The sequence below is a fragment of the Anopheles coluzzii genome, chromosome 3 (genome assembly GCF_943734685.1).
Source record: "Anopheles coluzzii chromosome 3, AcolN3, whole genome shotgun sequence".
NCBI lineage: Eukaryota > Metazoa > Arthropoda > Insecta > Diptera > Culicidae > Anopheles > Anopheles coluzzii.
Window position 1 is genome coordinate 12,582,692 of NC_064671.1, and position 22,309 is coordinate 12,605,000.

Sequence of the window (22,309 nt, forward strand, 5' to 3'; positions counted from 1 at the left end):
GTTTTGTGTGCCGGATGATGTGTGGAGCAAAAACAAAAAAAAACAGCATGCTTTCTTTTCTAATTAGAACCATTTGCCGTCATCGAAGCGCGCCAACCATGTGGTAAGTGGGGGGGGGGGGAATTTTTAAGGTTTTTAGGTTAATGGAAATGGACTCTGGCCGGATTGGCATTGGGAGGCTCAAACGCTGGGTTTAAATTACCGGATGCAGGGATTGGCTTTTGATTGATATGGGTTTGCTAATGTGAGCTTTCAGAGTGATTAGCCAGCAGCATGCAGAAGGTTTTTGTGAGATTTTACTGCTTTTAAGCTTGATTCTGTGAATTAAAATGATGAATAATACAATTTAACAACCTTTTTAAGGAATTTCTTTTCATGGAACAAACAGCATTCATAGTCACGGTTAGCGTTTGATCCTCGCTCCCGATAAAGCGTGTAATTTCTAGAGTGCACACACACACACTCAACAAGCAGCCATGTTCGCCAAAAATATGACCTTTCACTGTTTTCGTTTCGAGCCGCTCCATTTCGAGTTGCTGGTGCAAGTTGCTTTTCTTGGGAAATTAACATCTCGCGTGAGCTTTCAGATTGAACATGAAAAAGAGAGCGCTGTTGATCTTTAGTGGGTGATAAGCAAGTAATAATATACGAAAGGAAATGGTTTCGGTTGTACCGTCCGGCTTGTTGTTGTACGGTTTAAACATGAAAACATGCATAATCCCATTGCACGGTTTGTGTGCATGTAGCTGTGTGTATGTGTGTGTGTGTGTATGGTATGAATAGATGCTTTTAAGCGATAAGCTCCCAAATAAACGTCTGCTAACAATAGAGCTGAAACTCTTTTATTCTAATAACAAAAGACTTTTGTAGCAAGCTATTTTAGCGCTTTCATAATAAGGTTTAGGTTTAGCCTTTCAATATTGAAACATTTATCACGGGGGTTGGTTGAAAACCAATACTTGAAACACGTTATGATTGCTCTTAACACTGAGAATATGTAGAAATAATTTATTGATTTATCCTTTTTCTCCAATTTCAGGACAATTACAATGTGATACATATTGCTTCCATGTACTCTAGAGAGGATGTAGTTAAATTACTTTTACAAAAGCGTGGAGTAGACCCATACTCAACTGGTGGGGTAAGTAAAATGATGCTTATTGATGTTGTGTACATTTAAAAAAAATCTATAAAATAGTGGACGATCCATCAGAGACACTTACGGGTATGCGTGATCGATGACACCTGATGATTCACAGTGACATTTTAGTGGGGAAAAACGTGAACCACTATGCGCCTCCATCGTAAAGGACCATGCGTCTCCATTGTGCTCATAAAGTTTTTGTTAATTTTGATTTATTTTTTTATTTATTAGACTTTTTTTAAAAACCTTCTATGCTGCAAAAATTTTATCATTTTGTAAGAATTTTTAGGAAAAAAAATATTTATTTTTATTACATGCGTACGACATTTTCCCCCTGAATTGCTATAACAAAACTGAAACTCCTTGTAAAAGAAACCCCTCCATTTGTTATGACACCATATATGCATATTTTATTTGACCCCTAACCATGCGTTACACTATCCCAAAATACACATGCACATGTTCACTGCTCCCCTCACATGCACAATCTGCCTATGCTAGGCTGTTACGGAAGAAATTTCACTTCCGGTTTCCTCGTAACATTTTCCCTGTATCACACACACTCATCGAAAAAAAAGCACAGAATTTTATCCATATTTGCAAGCGATAAACAGGTAGCAACACGACTGCTACACCCAAAACAACACCAACACTATGGTATACGGTTTTGCTACAGGGGGGGGGGGGGGGTGGGGGGGCCGGACTGCATACCATCATACTGCAATCGGTGCCCGCGCGATGCCACGGGGTAAGCACGGGCGGACATAACGATATTTCTTTTGATGTCTCAACGTACAAACCCGGCTCGGCTACGGGTTTTCGGTGGAGGGAAGGGCCCAAACAGTCGGCCTGTGTGTTTGCTTCCCCCGAAATAAAGAAGAGAAAAAAACAAAACAAAACAAAGCAATACCAGTCGACGCCGAAGCGACATTGATTTGTCGTTGCTTTATGCTGGCGTCGGTTGTTGTTTGCCGTTTCGGCGGGGGAACGTGTTCTGTTTCGCTCGCTCGCACTATCTGTGTCATGTCTATATCGTTTTTTTGTGTGTGTGTATATTTGTTCGCTCCATTTTGTCGGCAATAAGCCGTTGCGGGCAGCAGGCACATCGTGATTGTGCGCGGGCCGGGGTAAGCATGGCGGGTAATATTTTCAATTTCAATGCTGCAAAAAAAGATGGAACTTATTTCAATTTAGTTGAAGTTCGGCTGTTTGGCATCGTAGACGCGTCGCTTGTGTCGGGGACCGCGCGTCGTGACTGATTCCGTCGGTCGACGCGCCAGGGAATCTAATTCAAAGTGACGCAAAGAGTGGGTAGTGAAAGGTGGTTCATTGTTTTTTGCCCTTGGCCCGGGCAGGAAAGGGGCCCCGGTACTGCGCGCTTTCGGGCAAAGGGACCAGTACAGATTGTGCCTGCATTATGTAAGGGAATGTTTTGTGTGCGGCAGGAATGGTGACACTGAACCAAAGTGCAGTGCTGCAAATGTGCAACGGTAGCAGTGTACAGTCGCTTGGTGCCTGGTGAAAGTAACGACTAGGTTACAATCGTGTCTAACGATCAACGGCTTGTGAGTGAAGTGTGAAGTCCGCGTTTGGAAGTAAACAGTGAGTTTGAATTTGTGAGTTCGCCCTCTTGCGGCATTTCGTTGTAACTTCGGTCGAGCTCCTGTGGTTCCATCCACTTCCCAAAGATGTCGGGATGTGGTGGGCCATGAAGTAAATAAAAACAAAGCCACGTGTTTGACCCCTCGCGCTTGGGGCAGTTTTACATACCGACAAACAACACAGCACACCCACACCCACACACACACGTACATAGAGCGGGCTGTCTCAGTGGACTATGGTGGATGGTTTTCCCTCCTCCGTGTGCAACTCGTCGGTGCTAGCAGATTATGAGCCCGGGCTGCCGCTCGGGTGGCTCGGGAAGGTGGTGCAGCAGCTGCGCGGCTATGTTGAAGCGGTCTGTTACTGCTTAGCGTTGGGAATGATGCGCTCCGGCATGTCGGGTACGAAGGGGTGGAAGATCAAGGTAAGACAAAGGGGTGATGTGAAGAAAGGCACCGTGACCGTATCGCAAATGGGGAATGGATGGATTCGTGTTACAGGAAGTGGAATGATTGCTCAATTGTTATGGCGTTACTTTTACAGTAGCGAGCGAACGTTCAAATGTCCTATTTAAATTGAGTGTTTGTTTTCTTTTATATAGATTAGTTGAACTTTTATTTCCATTATTAGCACAATTACGTATTAGCCTAATTTAGTGAATAAACAAAACAATATATCATTATGCACATGCCCTCAGGCGATTAGCAAGCAACTTAAGAGAAGGTGTTTAGTTTTAACTAGATTTGTTTAACCGAAGACGTCAACAAGGAAGTACAATTGTGTGTTTTTATTAGATTTAATAAAATGTCTTTCCATGAAAATTAGATTTATTCTAGTTTTACAGTTTAATGATTTCATCGGCGAGTTAATGCAATTTTGTATTGATTTGCATGGAAAAGTATACTTTGGAGTACAGAGATCACCGTAGAATATGTCTGAACTACTTTTTTTCGGCGCTGTAAGCTAGACCACGTACGAGGCCACCTAGACTATGATTGGTAGATGTTGTATGCAAACTTTCCAAACGGAGGTGTAGACTAGGGTAATGAAAAGGTGATACACGTATTCAATTGCCCCTTTGTTGTGATCGCTGTCACTTTTTTATAAAAATTGTTCATTGAAGACAACTTAAAATCTATTTCTAAAACAAATGCAAAGTGGAGTACATGTAAGGCGAAGTACAGGTTTTACAATGAACATTTAAGGATTTCTTCATCAATCACAGCATTGTTGTTTCCAACTGTTGTTTCCAAGCATTGATGCTCCAAGCACTAGATACCCTTGAGCACAGGGCAAATCTGTGCTCCGGAGTCTCTACCCTGGAGCAGAATGAGTAGGCTGAGGAAGCACGATTCTTCCTATCGAGACCTTGCTGTGCACCAGCAAGTACAGCATCGACCGTTGATGTGATGTTAGTTTGAAGCTGCTGACGTTTTTCCAGATCCGTCGCCAATCGGTGGAAGGTGACCTCATACCATTGTTGGTGTCCGGAAGTATGCCACGAGTGTCAAATATATGATAATTGTTGCACAGATTGTCTTGTGTACAATTTATTAGAAATAAAGAAGTCAGTTTTCAGTTCAGCTATAAACATCTACAATGGATTCAACTAGAAGGAGGCTTGTAAGCTCTCGGTAGCTGCCGAAAACGCACGCTGGTAACAAGATTAGTTTTTGGACGAAACATTGATTACTTTGGAGGTATCTTCGAGCAAGCATGATGATCGTATTTATAGACCATGTTTTTGAGATATACCAGCCGTTAAATAGCAGTCGAACGGCACTCTTTTTAGTGATATTTACAAAAGAGAAATTGTCAAGAGAAAAGCCATTTGAAGGCTTGCATTAATTCATTGTATGTAAAAGATTGTTGTTTTTGCTTTAAACAGGCTTCAGCTCCAGCCCATAAGGCTTCTATTGTTCAGGAATGGTATAAGGAGAACTTCCTCAGTTCTTCTGAATAGCCTGCTGTCATTGATTTTGTGTTTTGATTTTTTGTGGAACATATGCTAGGAAAGCTCGACAACATTAAGCATTTGTGTTAGGAGTTAAAGAAGCATCGTTTGAAGAATATTTTGGAAAAATTGCCGAATGAAGTTGTACGTGCGGCTTGCAATGTCTTCGAAAAGCGTTCACGGTCCATTACCAAATATAAAGTAGAACGGTTTTAACTAAGCACAACGTAATTTTAATACTTAAGGATGCTGTAGACATAGGCTCAGCAAATTAAAAAAAAGATCTACTCTCCAATTTTTGGAAATGAAAGTATCTAGTTTTAGGAGCAACCTGATAGTTTTTGGTCACCTATTTGTAATTAAGTTGTTACTGTAAAATCAAAATTGTTTTCTGTTAATATATAACCTATCTTCATCTACGCATCTGCGTACAAGCACAAAATATCTTCTAATTATGCAATTTCAATGTTGGTATTTTAAGTTATGTATACTTATTTTGTATACTTCACATATCACATACATCACATATCAAATAATTAGTCAAAGTTTGTTTCTTTTTGCACTCAGTATTATTTTCAATTTTAAAGAATACATTGACTACCCTTAAAAATCAACTATGCATTCAATTTGTTGGAATATCTAATCTGAATTCAGCGGATGTTCCCATATTCCAGACTATGCCATAATGCTTCTTGAATGTTGAGTACGAAATTAATTGAGAATTATAATTAATGTTGACTTTAAAGCTTAATTCAAAAAGCTCCAACAAACAACACTGTTATTTTCATACTCTTGATACCTGTTCTTAAACTGCTTCTATCTATATTGTTATTATTGCATCATGGTTTTCAAAGCAATCCAACGTTTGTTATTAATGTAAACTAACTAATGTGTTAGTTATCAATTATTCAATATGTCTGCAACATTACTACGCCTTAAAGTATGCACGTAAAATATCATAAATTCTAAATTTTGTTAAAATTTGTGTATAAAATCGTAAAACCTCCTGCACGAAAGGTTTGTGCTGAAAATAGCCCGCGTGTGTGCATTAAATATAGGCCACACCTTTTTCCCCGGTCTACGTATCCCACCACTGGTACACGCCGCGTGTCATTGCTCAATACAGCTCGGTTGTATTTTCCCCTAATCCTCATTTCACCTCGCCTCACGGTTGGCATACGTTTCCATATAACACGAACAACCAACCACCTTTTTGCCATTGCTCGTTTGCCCGATAAACGTGTCGGAAATGGCTGCACACGTCCACGCTGTTGGCAAAGGATTAAAGTCAACGGGCACGTACGCTTTCGCGCCACTTTCTCTAAATGCATTTAGCGCCAAATTTGAGTGAAGGTTTTCCACCCTTCTTACCCTGCAAAAAGGTGAGGTGGCGCAGGAGGATCAACACAAACAGTGCCAACAGTGCAGCGTGTATAATCGACGGTTCCGCCGCTTTACGCCGCACCACTTGGGAAAGGAAAAGGGGACCTCGGTTCGCGGTGTGCAAAATGGTTAAGCGGGGAAGGATTTAGGTGTAATTTGTAGCCCGAAAGCACCGACAGCACAGCACCATGTGTCTGCCAATGCGAAAATGCGGGGCGGTTTTGGTGGCGGGACTAGCCCGCTAGGCAAAGTTTTCCACTTTGCGCCCGGGGTCGTAGCACTTGCAGACTTTTCGGCGCGCCGCTCAGTGCTCGGATGGAGCTGATCGCGAAGCTACTCGACTTGCATCACTCGGATACGTGGGTAAGTGTGGGCCGCCGATGGCCATCCGGCCATTGCCGCCGAAGAAGCACCCGATGAATGATGGACGGTTGTTCTGTTCGGTCGTCAGAGCATCCTAGGGCGCGGTTTTTCTTGTCGTTGTGCGATAACCGAACCAGTGTGGAACGGGCTATAGTGGACTGAAAGTGCGTCGCCCAGTTGTTTTAGTTGTGTGTGTGTGTGTGTCTGTGTGGAAAGCAAAACGCACAAACAAATCGACCCGAGTCTAATAAAAGTCAATCGAAAGCGGAAGTGAAATAAATAAATAGCGACTTGGGGCCACAAATTTATGATCTTTTTGCCGAAGGGAGAGGTTTTTTTGTTCGAGACAGTTGGTGACCCAGATTACTGTGTGTAAAACTTAAGGGATGAGGCAGCCAGAGCGTACGCCTTCTCCTTCGTCTTCGTTACAAAACAGATAATCGAAAGCGCCTTTTTGAGTGGCTGGCTGGTGGAAAGTTTCATTTTACTAGGGACAGTCAATAGGGAGCGCCAACAAATCGATGCGCGAAGACACGATGTAAACGGGTTCGAAGCCTAGGTTTCGACGTAGTGCTTTTCGCTGTTCGTTCCAGTTTGAAACTGGCAAAACTATCCCTTCCCCCTGCTCGGGGGACTTTCCCTTCCAAAAACCCAATAATGAAGGTACTCTCGGCGCTAAAAACGCCCAAAAGTATGCAACCGTAACAGCAACAGTGGCGTCTTGGTGTATCAGTTGAGCGGTGGCAATGTGTCAGGACGCTTCGGTTCGCGGCAGCTTGGTGCAGTTTGAATGCGTACTCGGGCTGACGGTTGTGTGGCTGGTGCAAACGGTGCAAACTGACCGGTGCGCGATGGAGAAGCTCAAGGGCAAGCTGAAGATGAAGTCGGTGGTGCAGAAAGTGATGGACACTGGTGACGATCGTGACCTCACGTTCGAGGATGTCGCTGTAGGTTGCGCGTGTGTTTGTGTGTGTGTGCATTATAGTAGCTTTTAATTCTGAAATGATTTTGTTTAGTTTCAAAAGTCCTCTTTTCCTCTTGCTTTCTCCATTCTGGGGGACGATTCTGGATGGCATCTCAATTGGTTGGCAGGGTTATTGTTTTGCTCCAAAAAGGAAGAGATCTACTCCAAACAAACACGAATCCAATTCATTCATCCGTACGGGGTGTATTCACATTCACATTGCGTTTGACAAACTCACACAACACACACACTTCTTGCAGAGACTGATACTGAATGCCTACGAAGAGGAGGCGCACGCCAAAGAGGAAGCCTTCTTCAAATTCTTCCAGAAGCTTCTGCTCGAGGATGAAAATTTCGTTGGCCAGCTGCAACCGCAGGAGCAGCAGGGGGTAAGTAGCGAGGTCTCCTGAGAGCTGCCGCCGAATTGAGCTGCCGTCCGTGAATGGATCATGGTGTACGAGTATTCCCTTCTCTTGCCGTGTCTCTCTGATGGATCGTCCGTTTTTTCGTAGTGAAATTGTAGTTTAATTTTTGCGCTTCTTTCAGTTTCAAGACAATTAGCAAATCAGCGCCATGCCCTGTTACTAATTACATGTAATTTTTCTACTTTCCACTACCTATCCCTGGCTTCCTATCCCGATCCATTGCCCAACAGTCGCGGCAGCAAACGGCCGTACATTTGGTAGCTAGCAGACAGACCGGAACGGCGACGGCAATTTTACGCGCGCTGCTAACGGCGGCCGGTAAGGACATACGAACAAAGACTGATGGTGTAAGTATGAATAAACGGTTTTTTGTACGCAAAGAAGTCCAACAACGTCGACGGCGAGTATGGTTGGAGCTGGAGGCAAACATTTGGTAGGAAGCAATTTTGGTTCACACCCTTTCTGCGAATTGTATTTGTGTCGGGCTTTCTGTTATTTGGTGAGGATATTTTGGGTTGGGGAGAATGAGAAAACGATCGTCTCAGTTATACAAAGTAGTCCCAATGACGGGGTGGGTTGGGGGGAAACTGGGCCACGATTGACAGGTGTTTTTGTAATGGGGTTTTGGGTGGGTTGGGAAGGTGAAAATTCAATTTTCCTTTATGTGTTATGTGTGTAGAGAAGGTTGCTGGTGCCGCGAAAGTAACTGGTCCTGCGACCTAAATTTAGCGACTAATGCAATTCGAAAGAGGTGGCCCGTGTGTACTACTGTGTTGTGCATCGTTGGGTACGTTTTGGGCAAACGTAGTTGCTTTTGAATATCGAATAAACAGAGGACTGGTACCTACGGAGGTTTATGGCGATTGCTTTGCAAGATTATTTGAAACGTGCAAATTGCACTTCTTCACACATGCAAACGGTTGGATTATGTTTTGAATGTTTTTATTGTAGAAAATATTACAAAAGTTTCTGTTGCACTTAGTTGATGAAACATAGTTTAATTTGTTTGTGTCTATGTAATTCTTATTCGGTAATCGTCCAGCAAAGACTATCAGCGCTTTAAACGACCTAAAACACTGGCCAAAAGAAATGGATTTGCCTTTCTTTGTGAGCAAATGATTCTTACTTTTGCAATGTTTTTTTGCCAAGGCAGATTTTGTTGTTGTGAAGCATATTTTATGAGTTAATTTTTAGCTTAATTTACACTTTTTACCTTCAAATGAGGGTCCAAAGCTTACCGAAAAACCAAATAGGTAACAGAGCCCTTCCAGGACCATAGATATATTTAATCACAGACTGGCGAAGGATCCATTTATAAGTACCTGAGGCATTACTATCGATATAGGTGGATGTTCTGTGTAAATAGAGGTTTTTGCATATGTGGTTCATAGTGAATGTACCCCAACAATATGTCCTTTATCGGTTGAAATATCAAATAGACTGTGCTTTCTTCCAACTGCTAGAATTACTTGTTACATATGGCCGTACTCGTTAACGCCAGGCCCTTGGCTGACGACCGTCGCACTGCTTAAATCATCATGAAGAAGAATCATACTGCACATTTCAATGAATTGAAACCATGTGGGTTGCACAACAAAATGTTAATGTTGTCTTAAGACAAATCTAAGTAATGTCTAAGTTCACATCTACAAAGTGGAACAAAGATTAAAGACGACCGAGATGATAACTCGAAAGGGGGAAAGGGTCAATTATGGCACAATGTAAAATTGTTAACAAAATTAACAAAGGACAATCATGAAAGGATAAAGGACATGAAAAATGTACCGAGCATTTCTGCTTATACCTTGCAAGATAAATCTTTTTGAAATATTCTATTTGAATTGGCAATCTCGGAAATTTAGCTCCTAAAACCGAATCAAATTGGAATTTTCAAAACTGATGATGTCGTTAGAATGAAACAATAACTTGTTGAAAAACGTTGAAAGTGGAGTGAACGTGAATCCTCTTCGAACTTCGAATAAATCCAACATGGAGTTTATTATGACAATTGATATATTTGTTTGATGCTCAAAAAGTTCAATTGCTTTCTTACTTTGTTGCTTATTTTGCTTGGATAGTCTTAATACAATACTAGAGTAAGTCGTCTCAGCTATGTTAGAAAGTTATGGGCAATCTCGTGATATAGTCGTCAACTCGAACGACCTAATAACATGCCCGTCATGGGTTCAAGCATAGAATGGACCGTCTCTCCGTAGCAAGGACTTGACTATCCGGCTGCGTATTACTGAATAAAGTCTCAAAAGCTGGTACTGGCCGGGCTTGGCCATCTAGGACGTATAGGTGAAATAAAAAGAAAAATATGTAAGAAAGTATATCTTAGTATCTTTTGGAGCAAGCTAATGTTTTGGTTGTTTTTGGTTCCTACTTCGCGATGATATTTTTATCTTGATTTTATAGCGTTAGTGGGTAATTCTATACTCTTAATTTACATGATTATTTTTAAGATACATAAGATAAAAATAGTAATATTCATCATTCAATTTTCCTATTTATAAATGTCCAATTTCCATGTAATCACACTGATTTTAGTAGTTTAATTTAAAATGATAAAAATAATCAAAACATAAACCAATCGTTTACAACAAGCTCATCCAGTTGGTCTCTACTTCGAGCATTGAAATTACCTCCTTGTTTATTTGTGTCTAAAAGGAAATAAAACCACAAACCATCCCAAGCCGTCCAGTTGTGCTTTTGCGTAGTAAATCATGTAATGTCCGGTCCGGTTGGTACGGGGCGTGTCTCACTGGCTGCCCGCCACCATCGTTACATAGCACCAGACAGACAATCGACGCAGGAAATACAGATAAGCATCGTACATCCGCGTGTCAAGTGTTTCCTTTCGGAAGGGGGGGAGAGGGAAACATGGATGTGAGACCAACCTTTGAGGACATTCACCAATACTGATAGGCCCACAATCACTAATACCACTACAGCAAACAACACAACTGAACGCCCGAACCCGAACACGAGCCCCGAAAACCCGAACTCGCTGGTACACGAGGCACGCTTGGTTGGCAGGATCGATCAATACCGCCCGATTTGACACGTTGCTCGATGTTTATTTATTTTACCCTTTTTTTTCTTCTCGCCCCCCCGGTTGCTTGCAAAACCATTCAACCTTAGCGTTGGTTGCTATGGAGATTGTCCTTCGGAATGTGGTTCCATCACCTTCCTTCCGTCCCCTCATTTAGTAACTGTGATGGTCTGTATGGACAATGATGATTCGTCTTTAATGAGTTGATTGTGTGCGCGAGGTACCGATGCCCCTAACGTTTGGAACTCCACACCTTTTTGCAGCTGTGTTGGGTGGTGCTTTTTTTTTGGTTATGTTTGTTATACCTCGCGAAAAATGTATCGCAATGCAATGCCAAAACGATTGACACCGGGCTGGGAGGGAGTGTGCGCTCGCGCGTAAAATCGATACAACCTGCAACCCTGGTTGGGATTTTGGTTCAATCAATCAAGGTGAATTCCGATGCGCTCGTGAATGAAAACCATGTGGATGGTTTGGTGTCTTGTTTTTTGGAATGGAGAAAGAATGTATTTTTTGCAATTACAATAAATTCAGTTCTGTTGCACAAAGGAATTCGATGGGGACATAAAAGGAGGAAATATAAAGAATATTGGGCAGCATCAAAGTTTACTCCTTACTATGCTGGAATTGGCTAATAAATTGATGCAGCTGTAAGGTTTATTTATTGAATTTATTCGTACTTTGTATGGTTGAATCTTGTCAAATGTTGTTTCCATCAATTTGCTTTAATCATCAAACTAATAATTTATCAAAATAATTGCAACCAAACACAATAAATTATTATATTTCAATTTTCCAAGCACTTTGCAAGGGCGTCCAGAGACAGTCGTTATTCTATTTGCATTCTTTTAGTTCTATAACAGTCTACAAGCTAGCAATACACTCCATCCATGATTGGAAGGCACGTTGGTCCCGTTGAAAGCCCAAATTCTAAACCCTCACAAAGCAGGGGTGTGATCCGTTGGGTTTACCCAGGTAGTGGGAACGCTTACCCAGTGCGATTACCTTTCGGTTAGATCAATAGCAATAAATAGTAAGGAAAGCAATTTATGACATTCGCCACGTATGCGATGGGGAGGCGAGGGACGGTCACCTACACCTATACGAAGCCCTTTGGATCGACGGAGCCCGCCTGGGGACACATGGAAACACCACCGTTTTGTGCAAAGGCTTGTGTTACGCTTGCATGGTGCTGAAGAAATCTAACCCAAGCACGAGGGCGGCCTACTTTTTCCTTTTAAGGTTAAGCTAAGCACTCCAACCCACAGGTTGGTCGTAAGTTTTTTTCCGGATAAGCAGTTTGCGGGGTCAGTTGCACGATTGCTCCATCGGTCCGAGCCGTGTAATTAAGATCTCGGGCGTGTCTCGGGCAGTTGTTGCTTGCGAGAGCGAGCTTGCACACGGAAACACCGGAAACTAGCTCAGCCCGTGCCATGCCTGTTGCACACACACACACTGCTCAGAAGTTACTACCTGGGCGTGCATCGGGAGCAAGAAACTCTTCCCTGTGCGGGTGGACGGTCCTCCTCGGCCTAGCTTTCGTTGCTGTTTGCGGTGCGGCACTGTATGCAGGCGAAGGGATTTTCCATAAAAATTGCAATTTATAATTTTATTGCACTCACCCACCCCCCGCGCCTGCATTGCACCCTTTCCATCCACCCTTTCCGCCCCAGCGAGGAAGGCCATAAAGCTGCACAAAGCCACCCGAACCCGGTCGTGTAACGCTGCTCTCCCTTTGTGTCGAAAGGCTTGGCTGGTGGAAAGGTGTTTGCATATGGCGTGTGCGTTTGCGAACCGAGGGAAACCTGTTACTGTGTTTCATTGCAGAGCACACACACACACACACGCGCGGGGGACCGTTTGGGACAGTGCGATCACACCCGCCAGTCACCTCAGTAGTGAGGTGACAGTCTAGGAGAGAGCGCGCGCGAGCGATGAAACCGCGTCCGGTGCGATCTTCCTATCGTGGTGTCGGCGCGAAACCCAACGCAGAGCTGCTCTACCGGGACCAGGTACTAGTTCCGCTTTGCCTTCTCCACCGCTTTGCTTTCCTGCAAAACCCACACACAAACACACACGCAGAGATTGGGTGCGTTAAAGGAGCCCTTCGCAAGACATCTCGGTTGCGGGTCGGTCGGTCGCGAGCGGTGGCCGAGTTGTTCGGCTGGCTGGCGCATTCCGTGCCGCGAGACCATTGCGTGAAGGGGTGCTATCAATTCGCCCCCGTTGGAAGAAGAGCTCAAGAAGGAAGCGGCGCTGGAAGATAACCTCCTGCCGTGCTGTGGCGTGTGTAGGAGGGAACTGCCTGCAATAAACATTTCAGCTGATAGCTTCCTCGCGTTTGGTCTGGGGGAAGTGGAGCTTGTGGAGCCGTGTGGACTATCTCACACGGACAATCCATACCAAAAGAAAAAAAACCGAGCATGCATGGTGCCCCAAAAAAATGGCCAAACATGGAACTGTGGACTCACCAACGAAGCGGCTTTAGTTGGGCAAAATGAGTGTTTCTAGTGCTTGGTTAGAATTGTTTGATGTTTCTGTGTACGATTTTGTGGGGCACACACACACACACACTCACACGTGGTGCCCAAGTTGTGAATTGTGTCAAAAATTGTTCATTTCATTGCTTCTTCTGCCCCTACTGCTTGCTATTGCTTTTTGCCCCAAAAAAAACGAAGGTGTTACTCGGTGGCGTTTCACGTGGAATAAAGTTCGATTGGGAAGGGGTAAGAAAGAGGGGATTGAGGTGTTGTGCACAAGTGAACCTTCAACTCGGCCACCCTATGTGTGTGTGTGTGTGTGAGGGCCACGTTAAGATAGTCTTTACGGGGGCGAACATTATCATCACGAAGCGCGCGCGTGAGCCCTTCTTTGCATGCACGGTTAAGCGCCGGAATGTATGCAACGGTTGCGGCACTAATCGAGCCGGCAGGTCCTTGGCAAGGTGCGAACCGACCGCTCTGCTGCGGAATGGTATGCTAAATCGCCGCCATTCTAATGCAAAAAACTTTCAGTAAGGGGAGTGGGAGTGAGGGCAAACAGAAAGAAAGAGAGAGAGAGAAAGAGAGAGAGATAGAAATGAAAAACTATCGCGTTCGTTCGAGTCTCGTTTGAGTCTCGGGTTTCCGTGAAGGTGTTTGCAAAATCTAAGTCAGCAAAGAAGGGAATAGGGAGCTGGAGGGGGGGGGGTGGTGGAGAGGGGTGTAAATTAAATATCCTTATAATAACCGCCGACGGGGGGAGGAGTGGGACGATCGTCTTGCGATGATAGGGAGGGTGTGCCTATCATCGGACTGCTTACCGCTGCTCCGAGCAGCGAACTTCCCTTGTCGGCGGCGGTTTTGTGCGAAGGAGCGTTCGGATGCGCCACCAACACTATCACATGGCAGCCACTATCGAAACGGAAAGCAATATTTGTACGTCATTTGGCAGTGGGCGCGCGATTGGAAAACCGAATGCCATCGCACGCTCGCACACACAGACAACACTCACAGCCCACCGAACCGTTCGAACAGTGTGTGTCCCTTCCTTTTGCGACTCACTCCCCCCTCTCCAGTTATGATACCGCCTTATCTTGTCGGGCGGGTGTTTTCGCGTGAATCGCGTTTCGAAGGACTCGGTTTCGGGCCCGCTTTATTGGAGCCATTCGGTGGATGGGTCTTGTGTGGCTGGAATGGGGTTGGTACGGGGGAAGCCCGACCCGACAGACAGAGCGGGAAGGAGCGATAGAGCGCGCGAAGCGAGCGAGCGAATGGAGCGCGTCGATGCGGGGCAAAAGCCAAGGCGAATCGGTACGAAATTGCGCGCCCCAGTAGTTTAAATATGACAGTGGGTACGGTAGGACCATGTCGTCCAACTTTGGCAAGCGCTTCCAGAATGTGCAGTCGAAGTACGCCAAGTTTAACCCGATCAAGGCGGCCGTCATTAGCCAGGCGGAGCAGGCGGAGCGGGCCTCGACCGACGGCAGCTCGCCCCGCACACCGACCAGATCGCCGACCGAACTGACCGCCGGCTCGTTCTCCGCCGCGTTCGCGACCAACGCAACCGAGGTAAATGTGGCGCGGGTTGGGCAGGCGGTGCCGGCGCCACCGGGTGCCGCCGCCGCCGCCGCCGCCGGGACTGCCGGAGGTGACCGGAGCTGGCTGACCGTTGAGCCGGCGCCCGACCAGCCGCGACGCACCAGCGGCAGCATCAGCAGGCGCTACGGGCGCAACAGTCGCAGCAATGGCGGAAGCAGCAGCAGCAGCGCCGTCCGGCGCCGTTCCTCGCAGCAGCCGCGCGGCCGGCCACGGCCGGACCACCCCGTGCGTCCCGGTGGCCGCGAGCGGGACGGCGGGGCCACCATGCACAAGCTGACCACCTCGATGTTTGCCTCGCTCCGGTACCGCCGCCGGCAGCGGCGCCAGGCCGCCACCTGGAAAGAGATAGTAAGGCATAATTTTTTACAGAAAGGCAAGATCCCGCTCCTGCTCGCCGTCGAGGCGGGCAACCAGTCGATGTGCCGGGAGTTGCTCTCGTCCCAGACGGCGGACCAGCTGAAGGTGAGTTGCAAGTGATCGGTGACCAGTGGGTGTGTGTGTCGTTGGAGAGTATGAAGAAATGATTCAGTTTTTTTGTTTTTGCCTGCGAATGTCTGGTGAGAGAGAGAGTGTGTGTGCGAAGATGGCTTGTGTTTTCGTGTGTTTGTTTGTGTGTGTGTTTGTTTATGCTTAACAGTGTGGGTGTGAATGTGTGTGTGTGTGAATCGCTTTTTTATCATCACATAATCAAAGTTACGACGTGTTTAGTGCATTTGCATCAGAAATAGTTCTCCTCATGTTGCATCAAACGTCATATCTAAGTGCTCTCTTCAATTGGCAATCAGCGCATTATCGTCGGCGCTAATGGTGAAAGATCCTAATACCGCACCGAAAAAAAGAGCCTCGCTACCGGAAACACGACGCATGCACAACTGCATTCAGCACAATTACGTAACATCGCTGGTGCATCAAGCTGCACCAACCAAATGCAACTTCAAACGGTGTGTGTCTGTGTGTGTGTGCGTTTGCTGGTATGCCCGCCTGTCAATCAAGGCGTCCGGAAGCGTGTGACGACCAGCTGGAGCTGGTGCCAGTAACGGCGTGAGAGTGTGCTTACTCGTGATTAAGCTGTGCATGGGGTCACAGGGCGTTACTCGACCCACATTGTACAGGAAGTTTCATCGCACACAGGAGACCGCCACATCTTCGTCCGTGACAAAAGCCCTTTTGGAGTGTTGGTTTGCGTTCGTTTGCTCGTGTCAGTATATTGCATTCTTCCCTGTGGTGTAGCATTGTCCAATACCGCGAATCGTACAAACACCCCCGAATCGAACCGAATCCGAAGTTTGTGATCCAAGATTTGGCCCTGGAATGATTGATTTTCTGGTGCTGCCACCCTTGTCTCAGGACTTCCTACCGCGTCGCGTCGCCTCAGAACAACGGGAGTGTTCGTCACAGGAGCGTAAACATGCTCGTCCCATCGATGTGAATTGGCAAAGAAGAAGAACCAGAAGGAGCAGAACAAAAAATGTGCACAAAAAAAACAACGAAACGCTCGTTCAATGTTGTGCTGCCGCCACCGTTCAGTGCCAACCGTGTTTGTTTTCCTAACCCCAGACCCCGTCTCCCCAATGCTTTCGTCGCAAAAGCCCATTTCGTCGCAAAAGTGTGCTTCAACCCCCGGTCGGGGGTTCCCTTCAGTGCCTCGGCGGGTAGGAATGGCACCGTTGGACGAAGAATAAACCAGTGCAAATGTTGTCCTGTCCTGGCAAAAGCGAAAGCCGGGCGCGCCCGAAACGATGAACGACGATGGCTGGCTGTGGCCACGCCATAGTCTCCGGGGAGGATTTTAAACTATCGTCAATCGTTAAAATCGGTGCGCGAAAACTCGTCCTCGTCGCGTCCACAAATAGAAACTAGACGACTCCAAACGGCCGTTTACGGAAATGCTTGCAGCAGACTCAGCGGAATGATGGTGCAGATTAATTTGTGAGTGTGTTTCGAAATTAGGTTTTGTCTGTTTTTTTTTTTTTGGAACGGGAGTTGGAGAACAATGGGGTAGCCCACCCAAACAGTGCTAGCGGAAAGTTATGTTGATAGCAATCGAAGAAGCAAAACCTCAAATGAAAAGGGGGTTTGCTGTGGTGTAAAGTGGTTGAGGAAGAATGAGACGGCGGAATGAAAGTTTGTGTTTGCTCTCTAATGGGGGGAAAACAATATTGTTCAATAATTATAAACATCACTACAGGTGTCAGCAGCGATTTCCAACATCAAAGAGCGGCTGGTGTCGTGGCTGACGGTTGGATATTTTATTTGTGGTGCCGGTTGTGTTGTGGGCCCTGGTAATGGTTGTTATAATTATAACAAACTACATGACCGGTTCGATGAACTTTGGGTGGCTACTGAATCGGGGCTGGATAAGTGTGGAAAGTTTGGATAAAAGCGCTACAAGCTGTTGCCATTGTCGTGAAGTTATGCTGTTGATTGGATCAAAGTGAGCAAAGGCGCAGAAAGTCTGGTAATTATTGATATTTACTGTCATTTGTGTGTGTATATTCTAAATCCAGATATAGAAGCAATACAGGTTGACAAAGTTCTACTCAAATGGTTTAAATTTCAGTAAAGTGATCCTTTTTCCGAACTTTACTATGCTTGGACACTTGGATTACATGGATAATATATCCTAAGTTGTATACAATTGTTGAATCTACAAAACCTTGTTTGTGCATCCTTGGGATTTTGTATAACCTTCATGTTTGTTCTAAAATCTAGAAAATGTCTTGAATTTGAATGCATTTTTGTAGTGTTAGAGTGATTTTTTTGTTTAATAACAGTCTTATCCAACCTCATGCTCAGCACATCTTGTTACCTTAATATTGAACTATGAAATCCATCCAACATAGCAAAAGCAAATAGTTTATTTGAAACATGGCACATAATTGTACCAATAGCCATGAATGATTTGAAGATGAGAATATAATCATACGCGAATATAATAAGACTTCAAGACTTTCTTTTAGAATGACGTGCGATTTGAATAAACCTACGAAAATAGGGGCACAGCTTTATTTGCCAGCGTGCCTAAGTAATCCTAGCATACATCCTTAAACATGCGTTGATGTGGTCTTTGTATGCGGATTTATTGGTAGAAAGGATTTCATTCTTTTAACGAAAGCGTAGCCGTCATGATCTTCGAAGATTACCATGGCAAGCCATGGTGATTTCCACTATGAAGATCTTACTATCAACTACTTGAACGTGAGACTTTAAGCAATAGATGGAAAAATGCGCATGATCTCTTCGTAGCAGGAATACTGAAGTTATTGATTTATTGATGCCCCAAAAATATTTGAGCTACTGAACATATATGTACCCAGAGCGGTTTCTCGGCATCACGATTTTCTCTCGCTCAAGCGAGCCTATTCCCGGTCTGGTGGCAATTTGATAATTCCATAACATCTATTTCCTGCTAATTTAACTTGATCGCTGATTTCTTCACTTTTGATAAACCTGAGGCCACATTCAGAGAACGTCTTATTTGATGAAATAAACAAATGAAAGCTAGTCAATAGTCACTGGTTTCTAGGGCAATAGGACAGGCATGTGAAAAGAACTTAAAGTATTATCCGGACGTTGTTCCATTGTTGTAGTTTTGATGGTAGTATTGATATGTTTTTATTGAGGTTATATTGACAGCAAACCACATTTGTAAGGCCAATCTCTTAAATGATCTTAAGTTAAACTTTTTGAGGTACTAATGAATACCTTTAGACTATAGGTACGATTTATGAAATGCAATTTTAGACATATTCTATTAAAATAACAATTTTGTCGGCATTGACACCAACCATGTTTTAAATTCATGGAGACAGTGCGTGATACGTTTTTGCAGTTATTTAAAAGGCTTACAGAAGAACAAATAAATTAAAAGGAAAATAAATGATATTGAGGAGCTTTAACACAATCAATATTAGAGTCTCAGCTTATTATATCAGGATTTTCCAAGTGAGTTCCACATTAGCACTTTAAAATACTTTGAATATGATTTTTTGCAAAAAGAGTATGAAGATGATATTATTTTCTTAATGAGACTTTGAGGCTATTGAAATCGTTCGCCTCTAAAACGTACACATATATTTTAAAAAAACTTTTCTAAATAATAGAAAAAAGTTCCACTGGAGATGCTGGGTATCGATCCCAGTACCTCTCACATGCTAAGCGAGCGCTCTACCATCTGAGCTACACCCCCGTATTACAAGCCGAGTGGAATTTTACAGATAGTTTCATCTTTGTGTCATCGTTATAATTGCAAAGAGAAAATTACTAAACAGTCAACTTGTGGATACATGGTCATTAGATATTCCGAGCGTTTATATACTGTTGAGATAGTTTGGCAATGATTTCAATGATTCTGCATGCAGAATCAATTCAGACCTTTCAGGATATAAATAATTCAAAACAAACGGTAAACAATTCAAACGATATGTAGCTTAGTATTGTTAGCTACCTACTCCCCGTCTCAAATTCAAACCACAGCAAGGACACCAACCGTTTCGGCATCGTTGTCTGCGCTTCACGCCGTTTGCACCTTCGGTATTGCTAATTTGTCCTCCTCTCGCGTACTTCGCGTGTGAACTTCCTTCCCCCGTGTGATGTGCGACTTGAACTTCAACTTCTTAATTTTATGCTCTAGGTAGTGTGACTGTGTGAGCTTTTTTTTTTGTACACCCCACTCCTCTCACCCAACAAGCATGAGTGTTGTGTGTGTTGCCGTTTCACTTTTGTGTGGCCTCCTTTTGTTTTGCCCGCACACCTACGACAACGATAACGACGAGGACGACGTCGGGTGTGCAAGAATTCGTGTGAATCGTATCCTTGATTGTTGTTTTTTCCTTCTCGTAGTTTGTCGTTAGAACTGCATGACAAAAAAACTACCTCACAGCGACAAAAAAAAACAGGTAAAAACAGCAGAAAAGACAGGTGAAGATCACCGAAACCGAAACGACATCGTGTAGCTGGAGCCCCCCGGGAATGCATAAGGTCTCTCCGTATGCAGGTGTGACGCTTGGCCCTCGATTGGGAACGGATACCGAAAGCCTTCACCTTATAAATCAGCCGCACGTCAGCTGATGCAGATAGACCGGCGTGCCATTGAACCTCTCGCTCTAGCCCTTTTGTTGGGTGCTGGCGCTGAACAGGGTGGAAGTTTCCCATTCGTCATCAGAGGACCTGTAGAAGCAGAGCTCGCAATAACGTAGCCAAGAGCTTTGGTCCTTGGTTTTTGCGCATCGATTGTTGTGAGCAGTTGTGAAAAGCCGAAGCCTAATCAACGGATAACAAGGACAATTACTTACATGGGCTTTTTTTGCATGGTTTGAGAATGACAACTCCACTACTCCACAGTCTAAGAAGTCTGCAGAGACAGAAAAAAATCAAAACGCCGCCAGTATGCAATCCGGAAATGGCAGCAAAAACCCAAAAACGGAACCAAACTGACATGTCAACGAAGTTCCGTTGGCCATTCCTTAGGCGAGTGGAGTACCTTTGCAAAGGCGTTTTTTGTTTGTTTGTGTTTCGTCGGACTACACTCCAACTACCAGCAGTGGAAGATGTCCCCTCCAGCAAGGGACGCCAATGCCAAGCAAGACGGATGACCGAATGGAAAACGGAAAAGCCTGCACCCGGTCGACGGTGGTGATAAAAGACATATACCACCTGTGTGTGTGTGTGTGTGCAGGGGGCTGTTCATCATTCCCGTTCCCGATCAGTGCCCGACAGCGGAAAGCAAACAAAAACAACGCACTGGCATGTGTGGGAACAAACCCACACACCGTACCGTAGTGTTGAGCCACTCGAGAAGGGGGTCTTTAAATATAAACAATCACGCCTGGTACATAAAAACATACGGCTTCGGTTCGGTCGGGGCAAGTATCAGTCGGTGGTCTTGTTTGGGCGGTCCTGTCTAGGGGGACCGCTGCACAGGACATGTATTTAGGACGCACGAAAAGCCCTGATGACGACAGCAGCAGCAGCAGCAGCTCCGATGGACTCCGGACTGGACTGGGCTTTTCAGCTCGGCAGCTCGGCCCGTTGCAGTTGCACAATGCATTCGCCACGAGCAGGTACCGTCGTCGTGCGTTAAGGTGACGGTTGCCAGATGTTGCATAATTTTGCTGAACAAGTGTGTGTGTGTGTGTGTTGGAATCAGCCAAATTGGAACATCATCCTGGTGAGAAGAGCGGGTGAGAGCTGTCAGTTCGATTCATCTCGGTTTACCGCCCCCCCATCACACATCGCACGATCATTAGTTGGCATGGATCATCCCGGACCAGGAAGTATGCGTCGACGCTGGGGCTTCATATTGGATGTGGTGGATGAAGTAATGTGCTGTTTATTTCTGTCTGTGTATCTGTGTGTATGACTAGCGCGTAGACTGTCCTGCGTAAATCAAGTGAAACGTTATGGCATGGCATGGCAGCGTTACTAATGCAGTGTTTTTGTCCTTTCTTTCGCAATCTTTTCGCCCCCCCCCCCCCCGGGTGCGTCGTCTTTTTTTTTTTCTCTCGTCCTCTCGTTCTCGGTGCAACAGGCCACCACTACCAATGGCGACACGGCACTGCATTTGGCCGCGCGGCGGAAGGACGTCGAGATGGCCCGCATCCTCATCGACTACGGTGCGAATGTGGACGTGCAGAATGGCGAGGGCCAGACGGCGCTCCACATTGCGGCGGCCGAGGGCGATGAGGCGATGGTGAAGTACTTCTACACCGTGCGAGCCTCGGCAGCGATCACTGATTTTCAAGGTAAGGTGGCAAGGTGAGCTGATTTTGGAGCAGAGAGCGGTGCATTAATGCATTGCCTCTTATCGTTCACCGCACAGATCGTACACCGATGCATCTGGCAGCTGAAAATGGACATGCGTCAATCATTGAAATACTGGTCGACAAGTATCGGGCCAGCATCTACGAACGAACCAAGGACGGCAGCACACTGATGCATATCGCCTCACTGAACGGTCATGCCGAGTGTGCGACGACGTTGTTTCGCAAGGGTGTCTATCTTCATATGCCAAACAAGGGAGGTGCACGGAGTATCCACACCGCGGCCAAGTACGGCCACGTGGGTATTATCAGTACGCTGCTGAACAAGGGCGAAAAGGTGGACGTCCCAACGAATGTGAGTGACATTGGAGAGTGGAAAGATTTTCGAAGATTCGTGGAGCAAATGGTTTGACTTTTCTCTGTTCCTTTTTTTGGGGGCAGGATCACTACACTGCCTTACACATTGCTGTTCAATCGGCCAAACCGGCCGTGGTGGAGACGCTGCTCGGCTTCGGTGCCGAGGTGCACGTCCGCGGCGGCCGGTTACGGGAGACGCCGCTGCACATAGCGGCCCGGGTG

The 22,309-nt window shown here is 45.3% G+C and overlaps 1 protein-coding gene and 1 non-coding gene across 3 annotated transcripts in view; one reads left to right on the plus strand and one right to left on the minus strand.

Moving 5' to 3' along the window:
- The window catches only part of LOC120957904 (serine/threonine-protein phosphatase 6 regulatory ankyrin repeat subunit A), a 52,403-nt gene that overhangs the window by 18,879 nt on the left and 11,215 nt on the right, over window positions 1-22,309 (plus strand). For both annotated transcript variants that reach the window (XM_040380346.2, XM_040380344.2), the window contains exons 4-9: window positions 1,040-1,141; window positions 8,066-8,182; window positions 15,339-15,431; window positions 21,499-21,712; window positions 21,790-22,085; window positions 22,172-22,309. The exon at window positions 22,172-22,309 is cut by the window's right edge and continues 165 nt beyond it. In XM_040380346.2, coding sequence (XP_040236280.2) covers window positions 1,040-1,141; window positions 8,066-8,182; window positions 15,339-15,431; window positions 21,499-21,712; window positions 21,790-22,085; window positions 22,172-22,309 — 960 coding nt within the window. The remainder of the gene's footprint in view (window positions 1-1,039; window positions 1,142-8,065; window positions 8,183-15,338; window positions 15,432-21,498; window positions 21,713-21,789; window positions 22,086-22,171) is intronic.
- Trnaa-agc (transfer RNA alanine (anticodon AGC)) lies at window positions 19,086-19,158 on the minus strand. Its single transcript has one exon. It is a non-coding gene; the product is annotated as a tRNA-Ala (tRNA).